Here is a 17891-nt window from a genome sequence, read left to right as displayed (position 1 = left end):
GCAGTAGAGCTTTTACATGTTGTAACGTGGCGTTTCAGAGTCGCCCGTCACAAGGGCACACAACCGTTATTATTTCTAGTTTACGCGTCCTCATCAGGGTACTCCAACCGAACTCGATACAAAATAGGCAATAACTACTTTTAACTAATTCTTTCTTTGTAAATTCTGTATTTCGCGCTTCGGTGCACGCTAATAAGGTACTTGGACGACAACGATCCCGACCACCGAGGGACCGACATCTACCGTTTCTAGCTCTCGACGACTTCGCCTACCGACGGTCTCATCAGACTATACTGGCTACCTTGGTGCACTTCTCTTGCTACCGGAGTAGCATCCACCCGAACCGTCCGTATCGCCTCGACTGCCGGTGTACAGGGAGATAAAAATCCTCCCGACGGCCGAGGCCACCGCTCCTCAAGGAGGAACCAGCAGCCCAGTCTGTCGGATGCCTTAAGGATAGCGTAAAAGACAGACCGTAGCCTGCCATCTTCCGACTTACCGACCTGGTGCCGGACCGACCCCAAACCACTACGTCCAGATTGATAAAGCCATTGTTCCGAGGATCGACGCAGCCTTCCTGTCAGCAAGGACTAATAGTGTGTGTCGTGGTCCACGGTTTAGCCAACCGTCTGACTGCATGACCTCGGGTATAGGCAGCCGGCCACTGCCTGTACAAAAGCCGGTGAAAGTAAACAGTAAGGCGTCACTCTCCACTCGGTAATTCTGACCAAGAGGCACCCTGTGTATGCCTCTGTCAAAGAAGTCCCCGATGATAGGCAACCTGGACAGTGAAATGGAGCAGCTATTAAATCGTACGAGTTGGTGTCAATGACGAAATCACGAGCAGCACGTTACGTCACATCTAGCGGTAATCTTTGAAAACGCATGACCACGCCGTAACGAATATTTGCCACAGGGGGATGGCCTTTTTGCGGTGGGGGTCAACCAACCAATCAAAGGGAAGAAGAATCACCTCACGACAACCGCGAGATCGGCGAGCCGAACTCCGACCTCCTTCTATTCTATGCTTGACCTGCTGAGTGACAGCTACGAATTTCTGAATCCTCCCGACATGAGCTCTCGATCCTTTTTCCTCTACCGCTACCGTTTCTATCTCACTATCGTTTTGCTCTACCGTTAGATTCTTCCTGTAAATTCAAGTCCTTTGTGTCCTTCCTGTTTTCCCTTGTTTGATATCATAAGTTTTATTTGAATTAGACTCAGTGTTGTGTGCCTGAGACCGTCTGTTAAGGTAAGGCTTCTGCCGCTGTATTGTATCGTTACGAAGTTGCTCATAATTTCTATTCTTTCTTGTGGTATTCATCGACTTGACGTGAATTATGGTCCACGGATTAGAGTTACAATAAGCCGCCGTGTGACTGCATGATGTCGGTCATTAATATTGTATTTATCGTTTCTTGATTGCATCGTGCGATGCCAGTTTTGTGTGAATCATGGCCCACGGATTAGAGTTGCAGTAAGCCGCCGTGTGACTGCATGATTGCAGTAATTAATTATTTGCTTGTCTGAGCGACCTCGTAGCTGCCGAATAATTAATTCTTTTGTATTTATAACTTTTCTGATTATTTGTGAATTTATATTAGTCTGCTTCTGCATTTTCTATCGTATTTTGAGCCCTTTCAGCTTTACGTTTCATTTCATACTTTTTTGTAATAGTAGTGTCCCTTATATTTTATATCTGTTATTGCTTATTGTATTTTTATTTATTTTCGTGCCTATTGTATCGTATATCCAGTTCCTTGGAGTATAACCGAGCGTAGAATCAGCCTCTAAATATTACCGCACCTTTTTTCTATTGCTGTTGGCAATTTTATATTATTTTTGCCTGTTATTCCTTTCCCTGTATCTTGTTAAATTAAGTTTTGCGTATTATTCTTGATTCTTCTGTACTGCAGTGTATTCAGTGTATTTCTTTATTTTGTGAACTCTCCGAATTTCTCACTCTCATAATTTTTTGTTTTGTATTTTCTCAAAAGTTATGTTTAGGAATTCATTGTTTAATTCCTCAGGTCCGTAATCATTATTATCATTATTGATTCTATCGTTTATGAATAATTCTACCGAAAGTTGTCTAGTCGATCGTCCACGCTACCGATTTGTAAATTGTTAATGAATGTCAATCTCTCGTACTGGTTATAATCTATGGTAAATTCGTCGTATTATCTACCGAGCTATCGTTACCTTGTTTTCTACCGATTGCAGTAAAGTTCTTTCGTTTTTAATTGACAGAATAATAATTTTCGTAGCGTCATTTGCAACTTGGGTAAGATCATGTCGCCCCGTGACGTGTAGTTTAAGTAAATTCTTGCATTATATAGCTTCTCCCGACCTACGTTCATTTTTCTCTGTTAACTACCGTCTCCCGTTTCACAGCTACCGTTTAATTCTATTCTACCGAGATCTTTGTGAACAACGATTGCTTATTTTATTAACTACCGCTGTCGATACCATTTCATTTTCCTGTCTCAACCATGTGACCTGCCCGACAATATATGATCGATTGCCCTGTTCATTTTTCCTGACTTAAGTTTATTCTTCATTTCATTATTTTCTTTAATTCTGTAATTATCGTTAGCTGCCTTGAATACCGCCACTCTACCAATTCGTGTGAGTACCTGAGCCTAGCCAGCCATACAACGGGTTCTTTATTAATTTTTCGTACGGTTTCGTGTTATTTTTATTGATTCGTATTACTGTTTGAAAATCGACGCTAACGCGTCTGGCGCCCACGATAATTGATTTTGTTATAGTTCAATATTCTGAATAAGTGGAGAATCGCGCCAAAGTGTCAACGGTAAGTCCTCATCCGAGGGTAATAGAATTTAGCGTTACAATGTATTGTTGTAAGTTGAATTTTGTATTATTGTTCAAATCAATGGTCCGAAATTGTTCAGTAGTATCTGAGTTATTACTGTACTAAAGGTATTGTATTTCTGCAATAGAATAATTTTCAATGTTAGCTGTCAATGAATTAAAAAATTATGTTGTTGAAAAATTTGGTTCGTCTTTGTATGCTATTTAGCATCTCAAGATATGATTTTATCCGTAAAATTGAGTTTTCATTCGTACAAAAAATAATATGAATCGAAAAATGAATAATGTATGTATGTATGTATTTTAGACGGGGGTAGCCGGGCGCCAGTCTTGCTAGACCATCGTGCCTGGGCCCGTTGGGGCACCCTAGTATGTATAAAACGACGTGAGGCCGGCTAGATTGGCGAGACAAATCAGCCTGCCCACCCCTATTTCCTCAATTTTTTCCTCGCCGGTGTATCTAGATCCGAAGGCCTGCTTACGCGGTCCCTTGACCCTGTCACACTGGGCGATGAGGTGGAGGGGGGTCTCCTGCTCCTTCCCGCATCTCGAGCACATGGACTCCGTTCTGAGCCACAAGTGTACGAGGTGCCTACATGTGTACCAGTTACCGGGAATGAGACCCATCGCGTTTCTCAGGTCCGTCCAGTTTAGATTCATGAGCGTGGCTGCTAATGCATGCAATGGCCCTTGGAATAGGACCCTCGCATGAGCCATGCCCGGTGCTCTGCCCCAAAGTTCTGTGAAGCGTATCTCCGTCTATTGCTTAGATACGAATTAAAAACAGAAAAACGAGGGGCAGCCCTTGTCGCTCGTTCGGCGTGAGGCTCCCTCTCCGGCTGGGATGTGTGCCAGCTCGTTGCCTTAGATGCCACTGTGCCCTGGTACCCATATAAGATTTACGCAGTTATTCTTCGCCAGTGTGATAGAAGGGTGATGCAGTCCCAAGTCAGCACTGACCTTACGACGTATGCGTTCAGGTGTCTAATTGCCGCCCGGCTGTCACTGCAGATGTATATTTGCTTCTCTTTGTAGCCCTTGCTCAGGATATGCGTGGTACAGTTTAGCAAGGCGAATACTTCAGGTTGTAGCACCGAGGCTGTGGGTCCCAGGATGAGCGAAATGCTCGTCCTTGATCCCCCAGACCAAAAGCCGGCCCGGGTAGCCATCTCAGTCTTAGACCCGTCTGGGTACAAAACGAGTCCTTTTGGTGAGCGTAAATCATCTGGGTTGTTAACCGAGGTCTCTTTGGAGGGGTAAATTACCCTGAAAGTTCGGTCAACTTGGAATCTGCTAGGGCAGCGGTCCCCGCTCAGTTCCAGAGTGGTCCGCTGTGCCGCAACCGGTTCCGTATCACTGTGTGTCCCAGACCGGTGCGCTTTCAAAGATATAGGTGTCATAGGCGTAGCGCCACCCTCTAGGCCTCCTCCTCCATCATGATGTGTGGAGGCGGTAGGTCTAGTAATCCCCCATAGTAGTTTTCGGGGTGGTCCGAAGAGCTAGCGTAATGCCCAGGATCGCCATCCTGTATATGTGGTCACATGCTGTTCAAAACATGGTTTCGCCCATTGCGGGCCAGCACACGAATGAGGCAAAGGTTATTTGAGGCAGTATGATGGCTGTAAATATCCATCGAAGTACCCGTGGTTGTAGTCTCCAGGTTTGGCCTACCATCCTTCTGCGGACCCAGCAGGTGACTGTAGCTTTCCGTGCCTGGTGATCGATGTGGGTCCTCCATGTAAGTTTACGGTCCAGGGTGACTCCCAGGTAGCGCACTCCAGTAGATGAGGTGAATGTCGACTCAATGATCTCGATGTGTCCCAGCATGAGATTGAACTTCGTAGTGAAGAGTACCATCTCCGTTTTGCTAGGATTGATCCTCAGTCCCTGAGATGTGCACCAGTTCTGAACAAAGTCAAGTGCCTTCTACATTTTGCTTGTCGTAGAAGGGAGGTGGTCGCCTGCAACGGTTAAGGCCACGTCGTCGGCGTAACCCGCCGCTGTCACCATCGTCTTGTCGAGCGCCGTGAGTAGTCTGTCCACGACCAGGGTCCACAGTAGGGGAAGAGTACACCGCCCTGTGGGCAACCCCTGGCAACTTGGGTCCTGACCTCGGTACCTCCAATACTGGTGGTGACAGTCCTCGTCTGCAGTATCTGCCTGATCTAGTCGACTAGCATAGTGCTTATGCTGAGATTCGTGGCAGCCTCACAAATTGCATCGAAGGAGGTGTCGTCAAACGTCCCTTCAATGTCCGTAAGCACGCAAAGCGCTGCTTTCTTTCGGTGGAGTGGCCCCTCCACCTCCCTTATTAGGTGGTGGAGTGCCGGCTCTGTTAACCTACCGGCTTAATAGGGGTGCTGTGTTTTCGAAAGGGAGTTTACAGCTAGAGCTCCGTCCCTTATGAAACTGTCCACCAGTCGTTCCAGGGTCTTCAGCAGGAATGATGTTGGACTGATCGCTCTCCATGATTTGACGCGGTCATAGCAGCTCTTTCCAATTCTAGGGATCAATACTACCCTGATCTCCCTCTAGCTCATGGGTATGTAGTGTAGTCCTAGGCGTGCTCTGAAAATTCTGTTTAGCCTGGTGATCAGGGCCTCGGCACATTTTTTCAGAAAGGCTGGGAAGATCCCATCCGCCCCCGGACTTTTGAACCTGTCAACGGTGTTGATGACCCACTTGATCGTGGCCATCATGACGATCTCTCCTGCCAATTTCCAGTACCGCGGTCCCCGCCCAGTCCGGCCATCTTGTCGAGGTGGTCCCTGAACTGCGGGCCCGGACCCCGAGAAGTAGACCTCCAGTATATGGGTCAGTACGTCGGAATGACTCTTCGCCATGCTGCCGTCCGGCAGCATAAGGCAGTCCAGCCTAATCGGCGGGCCTGATGAGAAGACTCGGCGGAGCTTGGCCACTAGTGGTAGATAGGGCCTCGGTCTCGCTGCATAACCCTATCTACGCCTCCATCTTTAGTCTTTCGATTAGTTTCTTGTACTCCTTCTGGGCAGCCTTATAAGTAGCCCAGTTCGTGTCCTTGTTCGTCTGAAGGGCCCGGTTTAGGAGTTTTCGGGAGCTCGACCTAAATTTGACCAGCTTTCCGTTCCACCAGGGGACCTTGGACCTATTTACCTTGGGCTTCGCGGGGCACGTTGTCTCAAAGGCCTGGATTATGGAGGATTGCAGGTATATTATCTCGCTCTCCACCGCTCTAGCGCTACTCAGATGGCTGCAGGGTCCCTGGAGCCTCCAGCCCGGTTCCTTTTTGTAGGAGGACCAGTCTGTGGCCCTGGGATTCCTGCGCATTCCCGTTGATTCCAACTCGGCTTTTGCCGTGAGGGAAAACGTGATGTGGCTGTGGTCTTACAATGTGTCTTTTACTTTCACCTTTAAGTCGCTGATAGTTTCCGGAAGCCTGGAGCTGCAGAGTGTGAGGTCGATCACTTCTTGTATGTGTGAGGTGATGAAGGTTGGTCTTGAGCCCTTGTTTAGTATGTCAAGCTCGACTGATAATAGGTACTCCAGCAGAGCTGTACCCCTGTTATTTCAGTTGAAGCTGCCCCAGACGGTGTGGTGCGAGTCCGCATCACAGCGCACAAGGAGGTGTAGCCCCTTGTGAGTGCAGTACCTGATCAACTTTTGAAGTTCTTCCGTAGGAGATGATCCCACAGAGTCGTAGGGAAGGTAGGCAGAGTACACGACTAGGTCGATGATTCTGCCTTTCTACCATTTTAGCTCGATCAAGGCTGCTGCCAGGTCTCTGCTGCGGAACTGGCTGAGCCTTAGTACTTGATGCCTGCTGTTCATGAAGACCGCCGCCCTCAGGCCTGGTCCAGCCACACCTTTCTCGCACACCAGCACGCCGATCCTTCTATCTAGTCCTGAAACAAGTCCCTTGTTAACCCATGGTTCTCGAATGACTGATATGTATGTATGCTCCACCGTCAGGCTTCTGCTATGGATAGCGGAGACCGTTTTACAATGTTGCGAGTTGATCTGCGAAAACCAGATCACCCACGTGGTCATTGGGCCGTGCGACGTCAGCTTCGCTGTTCTAGGGGATAAGGGTATCCCGTTACCGAGTTACCCCTTGTCCACAGCCAGTTGGTGCCACTGTTATAGCTCCACCGGTGCAGGGGTCGCACCCAGCAGTGTGCTTCGCGACCCTGCCAGCACGCTCTTTCGTCCAGCTTTGTTGAGCTCGTGAGACCTGGGGGGCGACCCCTCGAGGGGGTAATAACCACCCTCAGGCCCCACTTGGCCGCCTCTACTGGTATATAACCTACTATAAAGATTGAAGTTACTGAAAGATAGAAATATCGGCTACAACAGTAATTATTCAATTGTAGGGGCCAATGGTAAATCTTTTCTATTGGAATGTGTTGCCTGTGTTTAATTTAGTTTCATTTTGATTTATCCATTATTTTTCAGAAGATGTACGAATGTGCTTTAATTTCTCTCTGTAATTAGTGAGTTTCCAATATTATCCTTTATAAATGGTTGTTAATTATTCGGGCTTACTATTTTGGATTTTTCTATGTTCAACGTGAATTTCTAAAAAGTCATTTTGACAATAACCGACCACAATATGGGTAATAACCATGCCAGGAAATATCTCGACGATACTAAGCTTCTTCCGAAAATAGACCAGCGGTCATCTAGGCGCAGTCGTCCAAGCCTTGTTGACATATTCCATATAGCGAAATGCCGACAGCCAATGGCTGGCGCTTATGGAAGTATTGCCTATTTTTTGCAATTGCTGCACGATATAACAGGTTTATCTCTTCAACCCTCTGTCTATATTAATGGTAATACAAATTATTTATTCTTTTTGCAGAACTCGGCTAGATAAGTTCAGGCGAACACTACCTCTGATAACTGACTTGAAAAATCCAGCGATGAGAGAGCGGCATTGGAAACGTGTTGAAGAAATTGTCGGTAAAGAGTTTGATCAAAACTCGCCAGACTTTACATTAGATGCTATCGCAGAAATGCAACTGCAGATATTTGCTGATCAAATCAGTGAGCTATCAAATGCAGCGACGATGGAGCTGAATGTAGAACTGGTACTATTAATTAATCTCAACAGAAACGTTTATTTGGTTTAGTATACTGTAATCATACTCTTTTACTATGCCCCATTTGAGGTATAGTCGGAATCGGGGAATGGCAGTCTGACTAACAATAAGAGAGATAACTTCATATGATAAATTCTATCGAGGGGTCGATAGTGATAATTGAATACATGTAGTTACTATCTAAGTAATAGTTCTTGAAAACAACTGAATTTCGATTTATTCGGTGTCCTGAGCTATCCGTACATTAGTTTCATCGTGGTATTCTGAGTGATCCGTATTTCGGTTTTATTGTGACGTCTTGAGCCATTTGTATTTCCATTTATCTCGGCATTTTGAGCCATCCATACTTCCGTTCAATTGTCTCCTGAGCAATCCGTATTTCTGTTTATTCAGGCCAAGAAGCCATTTATTTTTCCGGTTATCCAGTCATACAAGCCATTTATATTTTCCCTCATCCAGACATAGAAGCCATGATATTCGCATTTATAGAGGCATAAAAGCCATTCATATTTCTGGTTATCAAGGCATAGAAGACGTTTATAGTCCTGGTTATTCAGGGGGTATTACTGTCTAGAAACGTAAAAAATCGATTTTTGCATTTTCTTATAGTTTGGGGTTCTGAGAATACGTCTTGAAAATATCAATTTCAAATTCGTAGATCTCCCATAGTTACTAAGGCTTAAAGGGGTATTCCGTATAGAACTGAATTTTTAAGTAACTTTTAGGAATAAATTTTGCGAAAACTATCATACCTACAGTTCCAGAGTTTTTGACACATATTAAAACATGTTTAAACGAGCAACATATATTTTTATAAAATATTATATTGAAATTTATACAAGTTATGCGCTGTTACGCAGGTCGTTGCGTGATGGTCGTCCAATCGGGCGCACGGGTCGCGGAAATCCTAGACATCTGATACAGAAAAACAATTTTTTTTCGGATAGTTAAAGAATCATGCAAAAGTGTCAACGGTAAGTCCTAAACCGAGGTTAGCGTTACAATATCTACTAGCCGCCCGTTGTGGCTGCACCCGTGAACATTTTCAAAAGCTTTTTGGGTCAAAACTATTATGCATAGCCAGAAGCTCTCGTATCTTTTTTTTTGGAGCTCATCGAAATTTTGAAAACTTTTGAATATATCTTTCCACTGTCTGAGGTTGGTCAGCGTTCGCACGATTGTGTAATCCCCTTTGGACTTGGCTTACAAATATCATTGAAACTCCGAAACTACCCATGTGGCTGTAACGACAGATAGCTTAAATCTTAGCTGAAAAAAAATGAATGAAAATCGGTTGAGTAGTACCTGAATTAAAAGCGAACATAGGGGCAGAAAGACAGAGAGACGTTGAGTTTTATATACATACTAGCAAAAATACCCGGAATTGGCTGAGTTATAATTTAAATAAAATAGTAATTACATGATTGATTATTTAATAATCATAGATAATTATAATCAAAATTGAATCACTTGGAAGGTTTTCCTGAAGAATATATATCACACTTACACAGAAAATCCGGAATGGACGTCCGTTCACGCGTGTTTACCCGCGCGCTTGGCAGCATTAGAGATGTTGCTCCACTTCTCTTATACGATACTCCCTCCTGCCAATAACCTTGAGCCCCACTACGGAAATAGAGATATACTTGAACACTTACTCTGGCGGTGGGGGTAACGTATTCGCTCTTAGAGAGAGATAGCTTAACAGGGGGTCTTTATCCTTTTCTGTACAATCCCAACCAGAACGTTGTCCTTGTAAACAAAATGGATGACCTGGATATCAGCGGTATTAATGCATATAGTATGTAAATGTTACAAGATTTTAAGTGAACTGTACACGGTGCGAAAAGGACGAGTATTCTCTGTTGCACTATCTCTTTCTATGAGCCCCTAACAAAAGAGTAAACGTTCCAGTATATCTCTATTTCAGTGGTTCGCCTACGAATAAATGGCGGGGTGACGGTGAGTCTCAGCGATAGCTCAAACAAGAGAGAACACATAAGACTTAAGTTAAATTAATTAACTTAAAATATTGTACAAAAATTTGAATAAATCATAGCCTATAGCACTTCTGGAACATACGGAACAAAGAGTTCTATCAAAATTGGTCAAATAGATCTTAACTTGAATCTGTCGAAACATACATACAAAGATTTTTATATGTTAGAATAGATAGCATATAACATATATATTAGGGAAGTCCTTATTTGGGGATCGAAAATATTTTCATTGGAACGCCCGCCAGATCTATTCCATACTATTCAAAAAAAATCTGTGCAGAGTTTCAAACCTCTATGTCAACTGTAAAACGTGCCGTTAAGCTCTGTAAGTATTGAATGTAAAATACATGTAGTTTTTATAACCAGTTATCCCGTTTTGTATGACTTCGGAATAAATTGTGGGACCGATTTAAAACTTGACAGAGTTTTTGCTTGTAATGATAGGAACAAAGCCTGAAAATTTCGAACTTTTATAATCATTGTTCCCTTGTATGTAAGCCTAATAAAAGTGATGCTATTAAGCCTGAATATTATTACCTGAATAAAAATATATTATAATATGTTAAAATTTGGTAATTTCTACGGTTTTTTTTCTATTATTATAAGCAACAACTCTGCCAAGTTTCAAACCGGTTTCCTAATTTCTACTAAAGTCATTTAAACTTAATAACTAGTTATAGAAACTACATGTATTTGCAATTGAAACTTTTAGACCTCAGCGGCACGTGTTCCAGTTGATGTAGAAGCGTGAAACCTTACACAGATTTTTTTTTGAATGATTAAAACAGATCTGAGGAGCATCTCAATGAAATTTTCCGACCCCTGAATAAGGACCACGCTAACATATACACATTGGAACGTTTTTCTAAAAGTTTCAGTTTGTGGAAGCAGGTCGTTATGTGGGTTCACTGCTTGTGAAAAATAATAATTAGTTGATTCTAATAAAAAAAAAAAGACAAGCTCAGGAAAAGGGACAAAAGATTTAGGTTGTGACTAGCCAAAAAACCCTGTGCTGTTTATTCTAATTAATTTTCATGGACACGGATAGTTTTTAATTACGGATGCGTGAATCAACACCACCCGCTCTCACATGTAGATAAAAAAAAAGAATCTACGAAAGTACCCTCAAAAACGAATTATGATCACAGACGACCGGCGCTGCCGGCGACCCACGCCGAGACGTCAACCAATCCATGACTACAAGCGAAACAGAAAGAACTCCTAAGAGTCATTCCAGTAAGCAGAAACGTACGCGCTAGTGGTCGAGGATCCTACTGTATCCTCAATCGACGCCGGAGTGGCAAAGGCGATCGAGGCCGCAGGACCAAAGGTCATACTCTCAGTCCGAGGCATTGCGGAAACAGGAACAGTGAATATCGAAGGCGAAAAGGTAGCATTAGAGATCAATGGAAGAACAAACGGAATGGCGCACAGGATAGAAGGGGGACGAACCATTAAGAATCTGTCGCTTCATGAACAAACATTGCATTCAGAAGACTCGAAGCAATACTCACATCTAGGCCTAATTGATGTTGAGTAGTACACAATCGCAGAACCTTCGATGTTGCTCGGCCAAGGCTACTGGAATGTCACAGTGACCAAAGAAATCCTCGAAGGAGCCCGAGGAACACCTGTAGCGTCATATACAGCAATGGGCTGGGTCATCCATGGGCCCACGACAAAAATTCGAAAAATAGGTTGTGGAGATAGTGCCTTGCACAATTACGACGTGAACGATAGCAGCATCGGAGGGAAAAAGACGATAGAGACATACATGAACTAATGAAAGCTAGTTTGCGGATGGAAGCAATAGGAGTAGCGTTTCGGGAACGCACTAACATACTGAAAAGACGGGCCATATAGTTGTTAGAGAAACACACACATTGAGTGAAGGACCAATGGAAAACCGGACTACTGTGGAGGGAAGACACCGTGGAACTGCCGGAAAATCGCGCAGCAGCACTAATGCGATTGAAAAATCAAGAAAGCAGAATGGACAACAACCCAAAATACGCAGAGCTGTACTATGAACAAGTCAACAAGTTCATTGAACTAGGATATGCGAAGAAGGTCGGAGAAGTGGAAGATGGAGATCAAAGAGTATGGTACCTTCCCTACTTCGTTGTAATGAATCCAAACAGACCGAGCAAGTTCAGATTGGTAGTTGACGCAATGGCCAAAACAAATGGGGTCAGTTCAAACGACAAGCTTTTGACAGGTCCAGATAGAATGTATGCGTGTTTAAATCGATTCAATCATTTTTTTGAAGCTGTAAATCGCAAATATTCATGGCCAATTTCTTTCTGGGCTTGTATTGCCCATTTGCGTAAATCATTATCACGAACGATAAGACAGATGTCGATAGCTGCTTCAAAATTGTTAAACGTGATGTCGAAAATTCTAGCGATATTTTTTTCTGTAAGTGCCACCTTTATTCCATGAATGAGCCCATCGTCGCAGTTGATTTATAGATTTTACTCTTTAAAAATTTTTCTTTCAGTGTTAATGCGTGAATTTCTTTTTGGTCCGCTTCTCCAGAAATCTACAGCTCTTGATTAACAATCATACGATACATTTTCGTCTTTCGCACACTCATATGTAGGTGGCACAGGCTGGATAGGTCAAATATGCATAATGTCATCTTCTATTATTTGGGCATTAGTATCTTTGTACGGTTCTTGAAAATCTAGGGATTCTTCAATCGTCATTTCCACGCCATTAAATTCAGTCATCGCGGCCAATAAAATATCTTCGATGTTCTCTTTTAATTAAATTTCCCTTCGATTTATGGGAGTCTATTCTGTATTTAGCGATTGAAATACGCCAAGCAAAAGATTGACGACATTTATAGGATCAACTTTCATCTTCAGTATTACTGAAAAAATGTGTTGTAATAACTCAAATCATATCCTTTTTATTTCTAAATATTGGTACATAAGGAAGTTGAAAAAGGCAACAAAGGCAGACGAGAGGCAATACAAATTAAACTTATTTCCACGCTTTAGAATTTTGATATTGTCATGGAATATTTATGATGCAATGCATTTAATAATTAGTTGGCCACCGTGTTGTTTTGATTATTGAACACATCTTAACATTGCATCAGAAAAATGATGTATATATCCCACAATTTTTAAATATTAATTTATAATTAACCAAGAAAAATTTTAATTCACTTCTTACAGACATCAAAAATAATTCACAAGACAAAATAGCATAATAAAATAATAATACGGAAGGAACTTGATTTTCAAGTAATAACAATGAACAAAAAATACTATTTCAATTCGTCTCTTTAACCAACTCATTTCAATATGAGAATATCTTGTCGAAAATATGAAAAACTTGCAAAATTTTTGACTGTTTTCTGAATGAGAAATTTATCATTTCTACACATAAACTCAAATAAAATATTAAATTTTCTCTAAAAACGAACTACTCACTTTGACGTAGCGCTGACTGTGCAGAACTCACAAATGAAACTGAAATGCGTCCAATCCGTAATCATCCGTATTAAAGCTTCTTTGTCTGGGTACATTATCTTTGTTCCCGACTTGTCTTCGTTCCCGATGATTCATTTTTGAGCCTTTAATGATACAGTGAGGAAATGAAAAAAATGTAAACATTTCAAAACATCTTAGAAGTAGTTCCGTCCAATATTTATTTTCGATAAAATCCAAACTTACGTCTTATTTCCTTCGTGTTTATATGCAATATATATTTTTCCAGACTTTTCGACTTGAATTTGACTATTTTTTGCGTACGCGCAAGATATACAGAGTTGAGGGGTAGTTACCCCTCCAATATTTTTTTTCTACGAAATCCGAATACATGTCATATTTCCTTCGTGTTCGTACGCATTGTATATTTTTTCAGATTTTTAGACCGAAATTTGACGATTTTGTGCATACGCGCAAGATAAATAGCGTTCGGGATTTGTTACCCCGGCCAATGTTTTTTTTCGGGAAAATCCAACAACACGTAAGTTTTCTTTTGTATTCGCAATATATAGTTTTTCAGATTTTAGACTTGAATTTGACAATTTTTTGCAGAAATGTGATTATATTCAGGGCTGGCTCACCACCTCAATTTTTAAATTTTTTTTCTATTTTTTTATTTATGAGAAGAATACATACTTCATTTCTCTTCATGAAAAAAATTTTCCAGTTGGATTGGTTAAAAAATATCATGTTCTTGTGGGTGAAACTGCCCTTAAAGTGTTTCATGGCCGATAAAAAAAAATACGTGTCGCTTAGTTTTTGGTCTACTATAACATATTACAAAAGAAATCGAATCAGAGAGTTCGGACTGGGATACCTTCCTTGAAAATATAATGCCACGACTCAGGTAAAGAGATCCGATACGCGAAGCTGAGAATTCGAAACATCCGCCCTCATTACTCGTGAGATTGCTTGGTTATTATTGGCTCTCGGATTACATAATTCCCAAGCTTAGCTTATCGCTACGTTGATGTCCGTTGTCACGAACCGCTGATTGGGTGTTCGACTCATCGGTGCTCCATATTCCGTCTCTAGCGTGGTGACGACTTCGCGATATGCACAGTGGGACGAAGTCCTGGAAAATCGTAGTAAACCTCGAAAAACAAAAACTCGATTCGGCGAATTTCAACTAATGGGTCAGGTAGAGTAATGATAAGTGCATTTAAGCCTCGAACGGAAAGATCGTAGCCCCTATACCTGGCTAGCGACTTCAGTTCAAAGTTAACCTTCGTTGAAAGCATGGGAATTGATCAAGGACACGAAGCAAAAGCAGTGAATTTCAAAACTCCATATCTCGAGTATGCATAACGCGATTTCAATTTTTTTTAAATGGTTCCGACTTCTAGAGGTACGTAGAAAATATTTTTATTCTAGGTATATGGAAAAGTGATGTCCATCCTGCAAAATACGGTTATATTCAGTACCGTCGCGAAAACGATATAATTTTAGAGACTTGTATTTTCAAACAGATGTGAAGTAACATTTTATACCATATTGAACAAAGATCCATGTTTAAGTCTTTAGACGAGTCTCTTAGCTTACAAAATTCACAGAAATGGGCTCCTCTTACCTGCTGCTTTGGCTGTGACGATTGTTCTTAATTTATGCAGAGTATCAGCGGGTACATAACGTGTAGTAGCAGGATTTCAGTACGTACAATAGGAAACTAAAACGAGTCTTAATATATACCAGTTGTTCATAACAAGCTAGCACGATTATTTTAGATTCATATTGTTTATGATAAATGTTATCGATAATTTGTGTGGTTCAAGATTTATTGAGCGGCAGCATATGTTTTATTGTTGTGGTTGTCAAAAACTATACAGTGTGTCCACGAGGAAAGTGCGCACCTTATGACATCAGCCAATAATCTGTCGCTATGTTTCGCTACAACGAGTAATAAAATGTAACTCTGCACCGTGTTTTATTAAAATGTTTCGAATAAAATATTTTCGTATCAAAGCAGACTTATTATCACTTACCTGATGTAATTCAGATCGAGTTCTAAGCGAAAAGAACGATTTGCTGCTTCTTTTTACTGAATTTGCTTGTTAAAGAGATGGGCTTTCCAGTTTTCTCACTTTATGAAATCGATACCATGAGCTGATATATCTCGTTGAATTTCAATTTTTCAGTTAACCATGAATGAGTCTTCACAGTTAATTATTTGGTTCGCGTCACTTTCATTTACACTCGTGTAGCATCAATTCGCGAGCGGTGAACATAACCTCATCTGAGTTCGCAAGGGCAACGCGAAGTTTTGGTGAAGTATTTTGTTAATAATGATTTTCGGATTACAGTGATAAATTAACCGTCGAAAGAATCCGACGATTTGATTGACACGCTTAACGTGTGTCTGATTTATTTTACTTCGGATCAGCTTCGAATCGATGAACTGTTTTTCGTAACAAAACAACGTAGGGACATTTTCTGCCAGTCGCGATTGGTATTGCGTCGGCTGCTCAATAGTTGTTGGTCAATAAAATTCGAACGACTTGACGCAGGCGTATAAGGTGCGAACTTTCCTCGTGGACACACTGTACAGTTTTTGGATTGTGCAGTTCAGCGTATTATTGTATTACTTCAACGTGACAGCTATTTTGAGTAGCGCTGACGAAAATCCTGAAAAATTCTCTCTTATTTGCAAGTGGGGCTCTGGGCAAAGTATATTCAAACAAAAGTTTCAAGAATACAACATATCGGACTCAAGGGTGTTTTTCACTTCAGTCGTGCTATTAAAACTCGTGTCTATCGATAACAAATCGAATGCGTAAATTATAATTTGGAAACATCATAGGTCTTCGTTTTCTCAATTCTGTGGACCGCTAAGATAACAATTTTGAAACGAAAACTCAGAATCGACATTAAACGAAGAACTGTAGAACGAAAATCATATAAGACACTTGTTCAGAAACTAGAGACACTAAATCGGAACAAAATCTCAAACAAATTTTAAGTGATGTTGACATCATCGTTAACGATGATCGATGAGAAACTTTGCAACGCATTGAGACCTACTAGTTCTTCTCTACGTTGCTACATACATATGTGGAGCCAAAGATTTTGATTACATTGATACTTTACTATGTTGACTGTCTACAAAAAAAGTCTAATTGGACATTTTCAGATTCAGTCTATCAACATTGCACGGGTGGATATCGGTTTTCGAATGCTGTTTGCATTTGTATTCCAAAGTGAAAATTAAAAAATGGCCAGCACGTATTGAGGAATAGAAACAGATCCTACAAGAGAGTAAGAGGGTTGTTCAAAAGGGCTTCCGTACTGAATCAGGACTAATTGTCGAATAACTAGAGCCTAGGTTCGGCAGTACCAATCACGGTAATACAGCTCTGCGATTTCTCGAGAATTCAATTGTGTCTGCTATGATAACGAAGGTTAACGAGAATTAAATTTAACGATTTTACGATATTCTGCAGGCTATTTAAAATGACCACGAAATTGATATTGACAAATTTCGAGAATGTACGGAACAAACTGCGCGAATACCTGTCGAACTATACCTGTGGTATTATATGCCTACCTCGGTGCACAAACTTCTTATCCAGGATCCACAAAACACAGCTCATGCATTAATACCCATTGGTCAATTATCCGGAGATGCTCAAGAGGCTACAGACAAAGCATCAAAACTATTTGAGCAAATTTAACACGAAAGTGATCGAGATCCACTAGTAAAATCGAGTAAAATCTAATCCGCACATTTAAGTGTCCATAAATTACCCCAGAAAAAAATGAACAGTTTATCTGTCGAAGCTGTAGAATTGTTCATTCCACCTATAGTAAGTTAATCTAATGCAGAAAATGATTTTCAATTTGACGACGATTCTGACGAGGAAATTGTATTTCATTATTTGATTTTGTAATACTTGTAACTTTTTACGATGAATTTTCTAGAACAGACAATAATTCTTTCCTTTCTGCACGGGTATGTCAATTGAAACTCCGTAAATGAAAGGAGCTTAGTTCATGATTTAGGCCCTACTTCTCGGTGAATTCAACGTATATTCAGTATACAGTAAGTCCATTTAAACTCCCAGAATGGGAAGCGGAGCTTAGTTGATGAATTACCCCCTACCCCTCAGCCAATCTAGCAAATGTTCAGTATACAGCATGAATCAATTGATACTCCGAGAACGGGAAGAGCTTAGTTAAGCAATCAGGCCCTACCCCGCAGCCAATCTGGTGAATAAGCAGGATATAAGCCTATGAATATTAATGACTTTTTGTTGCCTAATTGTTGACATTTCGAGCTGTTGTCTTTCCTTTGTTCTAATATCTTTATTATTGTATATGATATACAGTAGTTACCTGCATGTACACTTTGAATCTTACTTTGATATTAACAACTAATGACTTCTCGACGTACCAAACGGTCAGATGTTTGAATAGTTTTGGGTAAATGTTGATATTGTTCACGGAAGTTATGTCCAAACATTCTTAAAAGTTCACGTCACGAT

At 41.3% G+C, this 17891-nt stretch overlaps 1 protein-coding gene across 1 annotated transcript in view; it reads left to right on the top strand.

Annotated features, from left to right (window-relative positions):
* The window catches only part of LOC124308425 (dynein axonemal heavy chain 2), a 618723-nt gene that overhangs the window by 122229 nt on the left and 478603 nt on the right, over nucleotides 1–17891 (top strand). Inside the window, exon 6 of the mRNA XM_046771133.1 lies at nucleotides 7673–7901. Coding sequence (XP_046627089.1) covers nucleotides 7673–7901 — 229 coding nt within the window. The remainder of the gene's footprint in view (nucleotides 1–7672; nucleotides 7902–17891) is intronic.

This window comes from Neodiprion virginianus, chromosome 7 (genome assembly GCF_021901495.1).
Source record: "Neodiprion virginianus isolate iyNeoVirg1 chromosome 7, iyNeoVirg1.1, whole genome shotgun sequence".
NCBI lineage: Eukaryota > Metazoa > Arthropoda > Insecta > Hymenoptera > Diprionidae > Neodiprion > Neodiprion virginianus.
The sequence above is the reverse complement of the archived record's forward strand: the minus strand, read 5'-3'. Positions and strand labels throughout refer to the sequence as shown.